The sequence below is a fragment of the Sander vitreus genome, chromosome 8 (genome assembly GCF_031162955.1).
Source record: "Sander vitreus isolate 19-12246 chromosome 8, sanVit1, whole genome shotgun sequence".
NCBI classification, from domain to species: Eukaryota; Metazoa; Chordata; class Actinopteri; order Perciformes; family Percidae; genus Sander; species Sander vitreus.
In genome coordinates this window covers 16489528-16504168 of record NC_135862.1, presented here as the reverse complement: position 1 = coordinate 16504168, position 14641 = coordinate 16489528, and the positions used below count along the sequence as shown (strand labels likewise).

At 40.2% G+C, this 14641-nt stretch overlaps 1 protein-coding gene across 4 annotated transcripts; it reads left to right on the top strand.

Moving 5' to 3' along the window:
• The first annotated feature begins 2184 nt into the window (after nucleotides 1-2184).
• pidd1 (p53-induced death domain protein 1) lies at nucleotides 2185-14475 on the top strand. 4 transcript variants are annotated; one of them, XM_078257119.1, is made up of 17 exons: nucleotides 2185-3404; nucleotides 3832-4038; nucleotides 4179-4331; nucleotides 4463-4514; nucleotides 4628-4829; nucleotides 6552-6701; nucleotides 6801-6974; nucleotides 7066-7213; nucleotides 7298-7433; nucleotides 7515-7665; nucleotides 8477-8548; nucleotides 8630-8753; nucleotides 8913-9028; nucleotides 10906-11013; nucleotides 11286-11482; nucleotides 12604-13171; nucleotides 14187-14475. In XM_078257119.1, the coding sequence occupies exons 1-16, from the start codon at nucleotides 2735-2737 to the stop codon at nucleotides 12836-12838; spliced, it is 2895 nt and encodes a 964-aa protein (XP_078113245.1). In that variant the 5' UTR covers nucleotides 2185-2734; the 3' UTR covers nucleotides 12839-13171; nucleotides 14187-14475. The 4 variants fall into 4 exon arrangements, with proteins under 4 accessions (XP_078113245.1, XP_078113243.1, XP_078113242.1 ...); XM_078257117.1 differs by having other exon boundaries at nucleotides 3625-4038; nucleotides 14191-14475; XM_078257116.1 differs by having other exon boundaries at nucleotides 3625-4038.
• The last annotated feature ends 166 nt before the right edge of the window (nucleotides 14476-14641 follow it).

Sequence of the window (14641 nt, the reverse complement as noted above, 5' to 3'; positions counted from 1 at the left end):
GCGTGGAGTAAAACCGACTTGTCCAATCACAATAGACTCCGCAAAGGAAAATGACCAATCACAATTGAAACAGTCGATGAGATGACCAATCAAAATTCATATTGCTGAAACTGTAAAGAGTCGCAGCTCATCTCGAACGAGCCGAATGATTAGGCACTCTGTTCGCTCTGACAAGCTGTCAATTGTTTGTCCCCAGATAGAACAACGTGTTTTGTTTTGTCCTTTCTATATTTATCTGCCTGATAGTGATAATATTTTTTGTCTGTTCATGTCAGGCTATATTGGGACTTCCTTTCATAGGCTAATAGTTGTTATTATCAGTAGAAAGAATGTGTATTGATTTCCGACTATACAATATTGGGTAGATTGTTTACAGCTCGATTAAAGCAAACCTGCGACAGTGCACACTAATGGTTTCCTGTTCTTGTTTATTTGTGGTATTGGTAATTTTACAAAACACTTTTCATGTTTTTCAAGAAAGTTCCTGAACATCATCTTATAGGTTTGAGAAACTTTGTCCTAATAATGAGGATGTACAAATTTGGATTGTTTGCAATGTCCTCCTTACAAAATAGTAAACGATAGTAAGGTTTCACAAAAAAATAGTGATGAAATCAGAAATCTCTTGTATTTGAAGTACATTCAACAATAACAATGAAATGTTTTTCTGGAAAACTTCCTTGAATAAACTGTTTGCAGAATTACGCCACAAATAGTTAATTTTTTTGGGCACTGATCCAGGTTCTGTTTAGGACATGATTCCTTAAATAACATATCCTATTGTGAAATCACCATCAGCTTTTCACTTCTGACAGTCAAACTTTAGGGTGCCAACTGCCCCAGGGCCCCACAAGTCTGAGGTTCATGGGAGAGGTTGGGTGGGCAGTGGTGATCAATACTGGCCTAACAGCCTTTTATTTCCCATGGGCAACCAAAGGTTAATCTGGCCATGCTGACAGTAATGTTATATAACAACAAAAACATTGAGATTACATAAACTACTAAAAATAATAAAACATTTTGACCAGTTTCTGAATGTTATGTTAAAGTGAGTGACCCGATTACAATTGGACAGCTCTAAATGGATGAAGAGAAGTCATTCTGGCTGAGCTCCAACAACTGACTCAAAAGGTGAAATATCTGACCAGATAATGACAGCTGCACTAGGAGGTTTGCTGAGTTTTTTTGTTGTTGTTATTGTATCCAAATTAGCTCTTTGAACCACTGTCTCTTTGGCACATCGGAATCGAACAAATTGTTTCCTACATAAGTAAATGGTTTCCACAGCAGAGATGAACTTTTGACACACTTTCTTTGCCAAATTGCAGTGCAGTTTGTACTAATAGGCCACAAATGGGGTATGAGATAAAAACAAGATGTGTAACCCTTTAGAAGAAGAATGATATTTTGTACAAAAATGATATTGGAGTAGGCCACTTCAAACTCACTTGAATATAATTTGCAAATGATGTCTTCCACAGCTAATGATTTTCTAAATAGATAAATATATTTTATCTCACTTCAATCTAACTTAATTATGCATGTGTGTGTGTGTGTGTGTGTGTGTGTGTGTGTGTGTGTGTGTAAGACTAAAATACACCAAATGAATTATATTTCATCATTACATCTTTAAATGATGAATTCATTTTTGAATGTTCAAAAGGAATTGCATTTTTAAAATAAAAAAGGCTTTAAAATGTATAACTACATTCATTAATGTGTCTGCCTATGATATCTAAAAATTGAAAATAAAAGTCGTATTTTGTGTGGAATGAATCTGTTATAAAAATCAACATTCAAAATGACAAACAGACCTGCATGCAGCAAAGCAAAGAAAGCATAACAAGCTCTAGGTCTATTATCTGTAGGCAACTACTGAAGCTGTACATATTTTAATTGAATATATATTGTTTACATTACAGCGTGACATATGTGCAAAGAATGTACAGTATGTATTTATGTATAATGAATGTACACAACAATACCAAATACCGTAGTAGAGCAAACCAAACAGCGCCGCTGGCTGGCCGAGCAGGCACAATGGCAAGCACTGACACTGACAGACAGGCAAAGGTTGACACAACTGTCCCGCCCTGAGTTGAAACTTTGGCGGCGCCAGCATCAAGGCGCTCGATTTTATTCACCTAGACAACCGGAGAGGCGGGGCTCCTTACTTTTAGACCGATACAGATGGTTAGACTCTTCCCGTCGGCTGTCGGTGGACGATGTACTCGAAAACGAACGATCAACTGTGACGCAAACCCTTTTCTTTAAAAACATTCGCACATAAGGAAGTAAGTAAGCACAGGGATGGTCGAGAGACTACAGAGAAGCCATCCATGAGAGAAACTGGCTTACCCGGGGACAAATGTTACACATTATTTAATAAATTACACTACATTAGTAGCTAAGTAGTAACATTAGAAACGGAGCATAAGAGGGCATCTGATATGTAATGCTTAGCTGACATTCACGTTAACAGTGGTTAGCTAGCTAATAGCTAACATTACTGAACCGTTAACTGTTGACACTCAGCAAACATGCCCAGTAAAATATTCCTCGTTTTTCATGGCAGTCATTTAGCTCTATCTGACTTTAATGAGCTTATAATCTAATAGTACCATGATGAGTAATGTTACAGACACATCATGCAGAAGGAAAACCTCGGACCAGTATTGGACTAGTAGGGATCTGATGGCTAGTTAGCTGTCTAGTATTATAAACAGTTTATTCAATGGAGAGAAGCAGCGACGAAGTTGCAGCTACTGACGAAGAGGATGGAGACCAGGCAGCCGGTTGGATTGTGAAGGCAGGCAGGTCGGAGGATGAAAAAGTGGAAATGACACCTGCATGTAACCAATCAAGGACAACATCCACAGGTGGAGTACCAGACCCTTCTACGGACATTTTAGCTCTGAGGCTCTGCAGAGAACTTGTGTACCAGGATAAGAAGAAATCAGAGAGGGAGACTGGACTAACGGTATCAAGTGGTGTGATGTCTGAAGGTCAAGCAGCAGTTGTTGAGCTAGAGAGGGATGTTCCCTCTGTGTCTCCCACCAGCCTCACGGACACCTGTGGTCCCTCTATGTCAAGCCTCTCCTCTTACTTGTTCACGCATCATCATGCCATTTGTTCTTCATCCTCATCTTCATCTTCCTCTGTCTTGTCTCTGACTCCACCCTTGCCTTCCTCTATGGAGCTCCCTGCTGTGTTGACTGATACAAGGCTAACCTTGGATGTGTACCAGGGAGGAGCAGCTGCACTGCCTCTGCTTTGGGGGTCCATCCCAGGGCAGCTAAGGGGTCTCCAGTACCTGAGACTGGGCTCTGAGGATAAACCAGGCCTGGATGGTGCACTGGATGTCCTACCCCATCTGACAGAGCTGCGTTCACTCGCTGTTCGGGGTAATTTTCCGATTTAATTTTGTGTGGTATCAGCTGCTTGTTAGCATAGATGGTTCAATGGCTTAATTCACCTTGTTTCATTATATTCTTGGTTCTTACATACAAAAGTAGATACAGTACAGTAAGTACTGTGTTGATGCATTATAATATGGGTGTCATTCTTTGTCGTTTTCCTTGCTTTGCTTTCTGCTTCTAACTTCACTTTTCTTTCTAATTCAAGGACACTGTTTTTATGACTCACAAGGTGACCCGCTGTCTGGCCTCCTCACCACTTTGCCTGCATCTGTTTCCTCCCTTTCTCATCTGATGCACCTGGACCTCTCCTTCAACCAGCTCTCATGTCTCCCATCCTGCCTTCTCAGCTTGCCTGTGCTGTCCTCTTTGCTCCTCTGTCACAACCACCTCTCAGCTTTGCCTCCTGATATAGGACAGCTGTCGTCCCTCACCTACCTCTCCCTCCTGGGGAACAAGCTGGTCATTCTTCCCCCAAGTCTGGGTCAGCTGAATGCACTACAGACACTGGATATTTCCCATAACCTCCTTCAAGAGCTGCCTGATGAAATTGGTTCTTTGGAGGAGCTTGTTAAACTGGAATTGTCCCACAACAAACTGAAGCAGCTACCAGAGAGCATGGGTAAGGATGTAAGGGTGAGTGGGTGTGTCAGGGAAAGACCAGTACAGTGATAAACTGGAATTCAGTTTTTTTTTTGTTTTTTTTTATTCATGAACGAAGCAATGAAAAAAGGTATACATGTTGTCTTCTTTGTTGCCCAGGCTGCCTCCTCGCTCTCAGGGAGCTTGCCATCTACAGCAATGAACTCTGCCTAATCCCACATTGCCTAAACAAACTGCCTCTACTGAAAATAGATGTGCGTGACAATCCTTTGGGACAACCCTCAACCCCTCCTCCTCTCCCTCCTACATCTGGTGAGCAGATTAAAAAAAAAGGCTTTAAATTGATATGTGCTAACTATTAGGTTGATAAAATGGTAATTAGAGACAGTGTTTACATTTGCTGTCAGCGTATTCACTCTGTTGCATCGCTGTTGTCTTACCAGATCAAGCAGAAACGAAAATTCAAGAGTTGCACCTTGGATTTAATCAGCACAGGTACAGTGTCATTCTCAGCATGGTAATGTCTTCTCAATCTGCATTAATATAGTCAATTAAGGCGTTCCTGACTAGATTAAGATTAAAGATGCCATGCTTCTTTTGCTCCTTAGTTTCTGTGTTTCGTCTACTGGGTGTCATGTGTTTCTCCCAGGGGGGGCTGAGCTGCTGTTCCCCCCGGGGTGCCTGGTGACAACCACAAGGCTGAAGTGGGCTGAGAAAAGGCCAGAAAGAAAGTGGGTGTGGCTGGAAGAGCATGACATCTTGCTGAGTCGTCCACTGGAACTTCGTCCTCATGGAATTACATTTCTAAAGGTACTGAACTTAAGTTTTCTATGTAACACATCTGCTATTGGGACACTCCACAGGTTTTATACATTACAAGCCTTAAAAAAAATAACCCTGATTCAGTCATAGTGATGTCACCACAGGTATATAAGTTTGGGTTTAGAGACAGGTGCCAGTACCCAGAGGTCCGTGTTTACCCGCTGGTAAATCTCCACTGGATGACTCGTTTCAGAAGGGTTAAAAAAATCGGCAACTTTCTCACTTTAGCGTTTAGCTTAGCATAGCGCCATTGCAACCATAAACAACACTGGCTTGGCCGCGTCATCCTCCCTATCTCCACCCTCTCGTCAAAAATCGTTACATCCGGTTTCAAAAAACCAAGATGTTGAATTATTCAATTATTTATTTTAGCATATGAATCAGATCTGGGCAAGAAATTAATCTCAAAATTATATAAGGAAGTGGAAAATTTAAAAGGTCATAAATACAGTATATATAAAAGAAAAGTGGGAGAAGGAGGGGGGAAGGATGTTGTCAAAGGAGCAATGGGAAGAGATCAATGAACAACAATGGAAGACAACATGCTCCCTCTCATGAAGAGAATATGGTTGGAAGAACATGGTAAGATATTTTATTACACCAGCATAACAGAAATCTCAGGATACGAGATGTTGGAGACTATGTGGAGAAAGTAAAGCCAATCATTTTCATATCTTTTGGGAATGCCCCTCCATTATACCTTTTTGGCTCGAATTAAAGAAATGCATGGAAAACATTTTGAAAATGGAACTTCCATTTACATTTTTCGATTTGTACGTGGGAATAGTGAAACAGAGATTAATATATTAAGGGGACAAATATTTATTCAGAGTAATGTTAGTGGCAGGTAAAAAAGCTATCACCAGGAAGTTGCTGAAAACGGAGGTACCTAAAATGGAGGATTGGGTCGAAGTAATATTTAATATTTACAGGATGGAAAAGCTGACTTTCTTAGTTAGACTAGAATCTGATAAATTTAAGAATTTCTGGAGTAATTGGGTTGATTTTGTAACATTGAGAACAGACTTTATTTGGTAAAAACTTTGTATCTTATGGATCCCCTTGGTTCTTGCTACAAATTTTGACTGTTCAGTTGTTCATAAGATTGTGTTCGGCATTATCCTTCACCAGGAGAGAAAGGTCTTTACAAGAGGGAAATGAAAATGTGGACTGAAGTGAAAATTGTACTCATTTCGAGTTTACTGAGTTTTGTGTTTAACTGTGAATTTTTGTCTATTTGTGTGTTTGATCCCTGCTGTGAAATATCTGTATGTTTTGTATACGTGGAAAACATATATGTGAGATGTTAAAAGCTAATGGGACAATGCTGAATGGAATCAATTAAAAACAAAAAAAACAAACAAAAAAAAACAAGATGGTGATGTCCAAATTGCCAAACTTAAGGATTCAAAACAACGTCAATATACCAATGGGTGATGTCATTGCTGCGCCACTATTTTTATGGTCTATGAGCATGACTCAATAGGGACTAAAAGTCAGGATATCTCAACCCACTGCACATATTCTAATCTAATCATTACATCTGTGTTTCAGAAGTCCCTCAATTTTATGGAAGTGCAGTACTAAATTTCTTGACTATGTCTTTAAATTAGCATTGTGAAAATATACAGAATCTTTTGTGTTTTTCCACCTGTTTTCTTTACTACGCTTGCATGACGTAAATGTGCTTCAACTTTGAAATCCTGACAGCCTGTGGAGGTGTGTGTGCCATATCATCGGTCAAAAAGAAGGGAGGTGGTGGTGAAGAGGTTTGACGGACACGCATGGAGCACTCTGCCCACTGTTCTGAGGAGAGGAAGCGAGAGCCACAGCAGCCACCCTGGTGGACGTCCAGCCAGGGTAAAGTATAAAAATAATTTGAAATAATTTTATTACAGTTGTGTAGTGCTTTTTTTCTTGGTAGTACAAATTGTAATATTAATGTTGGTGTACCTGTAGCTGGCCTGCTGCTCTGTGAGCCAGTTCTCCTGGTTTATCGCAGTGTCCAGTCCAGTAAAGGACAGTTGCGCTGTTACACCAGCTGGAGCCCTGCTGGTATCCAGCGCTGACCCTGGGGTTAAGCTCCGCTTCCCTCCAGACTCCACTGTGCAGTCTCGCACTATAACCTTACAGGTAGGCTAGGTAGCACTACATTATATGAAAGTCTATGTCAGTTTGTGGTATCTGTGGTTTGCAAGGCTTTAGTTTGTTTGTCTTTCTGTAGGTGCTGCAGGTGTGCGTGTCAGAGGTACAGGCACTGTGTGGTGATCCTCAGGCCAGAGTTAGCCCCCTCCTCTGCCTCTCCCAGACCCCCAGCATACATTTCCTGCAGCCTATTAAAGTTCAGGTACCTCTGCCAGCTGGAGTCACAGGTACAATATGCCTTCATTGTCATACTTGTTTATAACAGCATGTACCGGTATTTGCATGTATTAACATGTCTGGTGCTTCTGCAGGCCATACAATCGATATGTCCTGTTTGCATCTGCTACATGGAGACCCCACTGCCCAAACCTGGACTGACATCACATCGCAAGTGTCTCTCTCCATCACCCATTTGTATGCAATTTTCTACATCACACATTTCTCCTGGTAAGTTTTATTAATATATTCTCATTTGTTTGATTTATATATTTACGTTGTATTAACACAGCTTTGTGTGTGCCATCACAGGTACTGGCTGTGGTACACCACTACACGCTGTGTTAGTGGGGTGGTCAGGAAGGTCTATCAAAGGCTAAAACAGTTCAGAGTCCAGTTCCTCGTCCTCCAGAGGAAGACTGATCCTTCACAAGTTATGCTACAGTGTTTACCTGCTACCAAGGTTGGTAATTCTTCTCTCTGTGCTTTAAAGAGATACTTTGCCCATTTTCAACCAACTTTGTATCATAATAATGTTGGTAGTACGTGTAAATGACATACGGTGAAATTCCCTTTAGCTTACCATCTTTGATGACCCTAGGGCTGTTGCTCAAACTACAGATTGTACGTCCGCATACCGACACAGAGTTTAGAACCGGATCAAGAGAGAGAGCCGCCCCTCACCAAACTCAGATTAAACTGTAAAACTAGGCAGTGCTGATCAAATATAAACCAAGAGTCTGTCACTGTATTGCCCTCTTCTGGCCTAAAATGTTTTCAGAATTATATTTTAGTGCACTCTTTGGCTGTAATACAAGAGTTTGTGAACAGGAATTGGGCACCATACTGTTTCCTGTATTGCAAAAACGTAAGCTGAAAAAACTCAGATGAAACAGTAAAACTATGTAGCGGTGATCAAATATAATCCGAGATTCTGTTACTGCATTGCCTATTTCTCGTGTTAAAATGTTTTCAGAAACATATTTAAGCTTACCGTTTAACTGTAAGTTTGAGTCGTTTGTTACATGGCGGCCGCCATATTGATTCTGTGTCATGCTCGCATTACACCACCCACCAGCAGGAACGTTTATTTGTCCGGTGTGGCACAGTGCATTATGGTAGTTATAGTTAGTTTTTTTTTTTACATTTTAAGCGAAAGGGAATACCACAGCCCCTTTTTCTCTGTCAATGTTTGTGCCGTTCTACTGCATAGACAGCCCAGTCTCATGAAAAGACCCTGTTTCCAGCGGTATAATACTTCTTTAACTGTGTAGTTTAATAGATCTACATTACTTACACCAAGGACAGTCTGTGTATCAGCTCTCGTCTCTCAGCCTCGACACTGTGTGAGTCAAACTGATTTCATCATGACATCAAAACAGTTATACATAAATTGCTGAACAGTGATTGTGATGCTTCCTGCCCAGGTGGAAAGCAGAGTGCAGTCTTTGTCAGAGCAATATGACGGACCTCAGCCTTCAGACCTGTGTGACCTGCTGGAAGGAGAGCAGTTCTTTGCTGGCTTTGAAAGGGGCTTAGACGTCAGCACAGGTTAGAATTCCTCTTTGAGGCTCTATCTTTAATAAACAAAAACTGCTCTTCCCTTTCCTTCCAGGGTCTTATGGTGTGCTCTTGTGGAGTGATTGTCTTGAAACAACTATTTGTAAGAAGTCTTCTTGAGACAATATCTTCCTGTTTTTTTCTCTCCAGAGAGACCAGATTGTGTGGCGGGAAGACTGTGTTTTGAGTTTTACTCCAGCCTGAAGAATCTGAAGGAAGTGTACATCTGTCCAGCTCAGGGTCAGAAGGGGCCAGTGAGGGGACAAGTAAGAGACAGACATCATATTCAACAGAGAGTGACTGGATATATTGATTTCTGCTGTTTTTTTCTGTTTGCACACATAATACAGTCACTGTAAATCTTACAAACAATAAGTAACCGATTGTACATATCACTCATCTAGATACCATACATTACATTCTACACTAAATCCCCTATCGGCCAGGATTAGCATTACAGGGGGAGGTGTAGGGCTGGGCGATATGGAGAAAATCAAATATCACGATATTTTTGATCAAATACCTCAATATCGATACCGCAACAATATTGTAGTGTTGACTATTGGTGCTTTCACAAAATATTTACACAATGAGATTTTTGATAAATAATCATCATTAATGTGGATATAATGACTAAGTGGGTAAAGGCAAACAATAGAACAGTTACAACAGTCTGGTGAGTTCAGAAAATGACATCACTTTATTGTAATGCAGCCTTTAAAACCAGGAAAAGACAACACTTGTGCCATATTACGATATTACTAGGGCTGTCAATCGATTTAAAAAATGTAATCTAATTAATTACATACTCTGTGATTAATTAATCGAAATTAATCGCATACATAATTAACGGTGCCTGAACCGATACTTTTTAAGAAAGTAAAAAAAGAAAAGAAAAAAAAGGGTACTAAACAACAGTTGGTGGCATTAAAGAACGGCTTGTTTATTGCTAAGGTCATATGGTCAAAATGAGATGATTTAATAATAATGTATAACAATAACAATAACTAACTTCAGTAGTAAATTGCTGTTGAACCATCAGATGGGAAAAGAACATTTAAAATAACTTCAAATGCACCATGAGACTGTAGTTTACCAGTTTCATTGAACGCACCGTCTGTGTTGTTTCTCCGACGGCAGCTGCAGATTGTTACATCCCGGTGTTGAATCCTCTACAGTAAAACACAGTCAAACTTTACACCGTTTAGCGTTAGCTGTCAGCATTTTAACCGTGTTTAATCCAGCTACTAGCTAGCGGTAGGCTAACGTTAGCTGCTGTCGAGTATAGTGTTAACTAGCGTCATGTGCAGCGGTGTTTGTGTTTCAGAGCATCAGAGAGAAGCGCAGACATATCAGTGGCACCAGATTTCGGTAGCCAGGGTTGGCAGGAAGAAGATTTTTACAAGTAAATGTTCCAATTAATAATCCAGGCAGAACATTCTCGTCTCCCTCCTTCATTTTACAGTCCAATGGTGGCTAGAATGTCTCCGGGTCAAACGTCAATATGGAATGGATTAATCAGCGTTATTTTGACAGCCCTAGATATTACGATATCCAAAATCTAAGACGATATCTAATCTCATATCACGATATCAATATAATATTAATATATTGCCCAGCTCTAGGGAGGTGGCATTTTAGGCATTGGGAAATTGCAGGATATATTCTGTAATAGACATGGACATTCTCAGAGTCATAACTCGATCAAATGTTAAAGGAATATTTCACCCTCAAACTGACCATTTGTATATAATTTACTTACCGAGTGTTGCCTTGAATTTATGAAAAAAAACTTTGTTTTTGTTGCATGCCTCCACTGTGAATGTGCTTTGTTGCCAAAACCTTACTATATATAACACTCCCGCATAAACAGTCTCAAGCTTGCGCAAGGGTGCTGCATGTCCAAACTCTAAATAAACCAAGCTGAACATTTTATGTAAGGTAATACTTACTTGGTAGTATTTATTGTATTATATTGTATGGATGTTTCTACCTTTGTGGTCACTCTGTAATGTGTACCAGTTCACTACAGCTGCCCCGCTCAGTGCCAGTTAGAAATGCAGTTGTTATTTTGTCCCATCTATCAGTCTGTCTGCATTGTTTGGACAACATCTTGAAAATATGTTTTGTACCTCTGTTACAGGTGTCTTTTTATAGAGGGGAGATTCCCAGCAATCTACCAGAGGAAGTGGCGAGAAAGAGGAAAGGACCTGATAGCCAGTGGCTGGCAACTTTACCACTAAGACTTCCTGTCAGTTTAAGTGACAGTTTTTTTTCCTCATTTGATAACGTAGTTTTGCATTTCTGGATAGTATATGAATTGGTATGAACCTGTTGTGCATTTTGTCTCATACTTATATTAGAATATGCGTATATAGAAATAAAAAAAATCTGCACATTATTATTTAGCATCTAAACTAGATGCTTATTTCTTCCAAATAAAGCAACAAAAGTTAGCTGCTACCTACAATATAACCTGAGGGAAACACTGCACATATTATCTCCTCTCTGTTTTTTTCATAGGCTCTAAACTCAGAAAATAATTTCATCATGGAAGAGCTTCAGTATCCCCCTCTGAACCTGGGTGACCCTGAGAGCGGCTACCTGACAGAAGCCAACCTGCTGTCCATCTCACTTCAGATAGGACAAGACTGGCGTGTTATTGGCATCAATCTTGGCTTAAGCTACCAGGAGTTGGACCGCATCCAGTTCAAGTACAGGTAGGATTGGCCTAACTGCGTCATGTTCAGCCAAAAGTCCTTAACTGAACTCAATATTTACTGATTTGGTAATTGTTTTTACAAGCCATCATATAGAGATCTAATTTCAGTGCAGTTATATGTTTATTTTAAGGCCAAGACTCAGACATCACACTGTCAACATGTCACACTACAAATTCAGAAATCTTTGGTTTATTTGGGAACTAAACAACACTGAAGCACTCAGGAGGGTAAGGTTTAAAAAGTCTATATTAAACTGCTTGGCTAAGTCATTAAAATAAGGCAACGCGTTTTGGCCATTGAGGCCTTTATCAAGGCAAGTATAAAATGTTTGCATTTGAACTGTATCTTATAGCGTATTGCCCAGTAAAAAAAGTGGGTGTTTGAACAATTCTTAAACGTTTACAGTTTAAGAGGTAAGTTACACATTCATATGAAAGCAGAGCTCAATTATAAAATAATCAAAATTCCATATCAACCTCACCTGTTTAGTCTAGATTTTTTTAAACCTAAAAGAGAGATTTAGATAAAAATGTACATTTTCTGTTTAAAGCATCTCTACATGAGTGAATGACATAACCAGTGCGTGCACAAACACGTGTTAGCACAGCCAAAGCCTCTAAGGGAACAAGACGGAATTGGAGAGATGTAATGTGAGTGAAGGAAAACCGCAGTGGGAGAGAAATGCTAGAGGATTTTGATTGTTTTAATCTGCACTGTCAGCCATCACTAAGCCATCTGGGACACTGCAGGAGATTACACACAGACTGATGCTCATCTGTCCCTCCCCCTGCTCCTCATGCTCAAAAAAACCCTCTAGTGACGCATCCTGGAGGTGGAAGAAAAATGCAATATGTAAAATCATACATACATGTTGTGTAGATGGTTTTCTGTGAAGTTTTTAAATAGGAATTCATTCACATGTCATTTTATTGATATGTGTATTTGATGGAAGTTGTCCAATAAATGTTGTCCTTTGGAAACAGGTGATGCATAACCAAAACATAATAGTTTATACATGGTTCATCTTCCAACTGCATGGAGATTCTAATACCACACATGAATGGACTAAAGTGTAGCTGAAGGAAAATCTCTTGCATATTTTCTGCTCTCCTCACCAGGGACAACCTGGGAGCCTTGGTGCTGGACATGTTGTTCCACTGGGCCCGAGGACAGAGGAATGCCGGACCAGGAGCAGCGTCGAGGCTGGTGACCGCTATGATCGAGAGCGGCAGGAGAGACCTGGCAGATGAGATCGAGGACATTGTCAATATAGGAAGGAGAAAGTACTCCGAGTCACTAAAGAGAGTGGGCCTGGAAGCAGAGAGCTCCTCCCTCTGTGAAACGCAGCAGTAGATGAACCCACGCTGGGTGCAGATGGCTGACTTACACTTGAGTAACCTGTTTGTTTACAATGTGCCCCCATCATCTCATCCTGCTGTCTAAACAACTGTCCCAGAGTACAAAAAATCTATCTTAACACAATCATGGTAGCCAGTTAACAGCTACACCTTTCAGAAGACTTACAGAAGACAGGGGAAATGGATGGACTGCATGAAGATGAAGGCCTGAGGCTGGTTCTTTCCACTTGTCTCAGTATGCAAGACAACAGTATGGAAGCCCATTTCTGCCAGGAAAAGAAAAACAGTGATGAAAAATTATATATGATATAAATAAAAAATACTTATGGTAAGTAAAAAATTATTAAACGCTAAGTCACAATTTGTTACTTAATATCAAATATTTTTTACTTGGTATGTCATAATTACAAAGTAATGACATTAGTCATTACCATTTTGACTGCGTATGTCATAATTGTGAAAAAGTTGGCCTATTAATGGTGCGTTCCATCTGTACTCGTGTACGTATATTAAACATGTGTCTTAAACACAGTACTGTCCAATGTCTATATGTGGACATGTTGTTAAAGGAACACGAAGAAGGCGAAGCACTGCTACTTGGGCGGAGTGATTTGCTCGCAGCACCTGAGAAGACCCGTGGTGAGGAGCAGAGTTTGCCTGGAGTTCGCTCAGAGTTGGCGTAATATCACTCTGCCCAAGTAGCAAAAGTAGCAGTGCTTCGCCTTCTGAGAACATAGTTCCCAGTGTGTATACGGTTAGAAGATGGCTGTCTCTCATGTGACCTTGTTATTTGTACACGCTGTGACTATACAAATCACAACATGCAAATAGGAAAATGTTGGCGTTATTTTGTCACTTATTGGGAGCAGTAGGCTAGATGGAGCCGGTTACCTTCAGAATCTGTGCTAAGCTAGGCTAGCGGTGGGTGCATCAGACAGAGTTACGACACGCACGGAGATGAGAAGGGTATGAATGGACTTATCTAACTCTGGGGGATACGGTGAATAAGCTAAAGTCCCAATAAGTCGGCGTGTTCCTTCCGTGTTTGTATGCACAAAAAACAGCCTAATGCGTTGTTTACACTGGTATTACTAACAATGGCTAACCTGGGTAGAGCAAACTCCACAGTGATCCGACTTGTTTTAATGGAACGCAGTCAACTCGGTTGTGACATCATTCAAGTTGTGAGGTAAATGGAATGCACTAAAAGTCAAAAGCTTGGCTTAGAAAGTTTTTTTTTTACCTAGTGTCTCATAAATTTAACTAAGTAAGTCAGATGTTTGACTATGCAAACATTTCTTAATCAATTTCATATATATATATTTTTTTCCATTTCTTGGCAGAAAGGTTACCTGTTATCTGTTCGGGACAGAGTTAAGACAGTGACAGAGTTAAGAGGCAAAGCAAACACTGGGAGCTGTTGGACTATGGAGGCCTGGACTACAAAAGGAGGCAATGTTTTATGGCTAATTAACCTTCTTCATTGTGTGCCTTTGGTTACCTAGAAACCAGCTTACCTGCAGCACATATCAGGACATTAGTTTAAACAAATGTATACATGAATATCCACTATTTTTTTATCTCTAGTAAACTCTTATGTAAATAAATTTGTCAACTGTTTTTTAAACTTCATGCTGAGTCCTGTAGTGAGTCATTGTTTGTTTTGAGTTTTAGCTGCATTCTGCACATCGTCCCCAATATTTCCACTGCAGCCATTTTTCTATTTTAGTGTTCAAGGTCGTGGGGTTGAGATCGTCACGATGACGCTGGGCCCCCACCCCCCACCCTCTACCTTTAT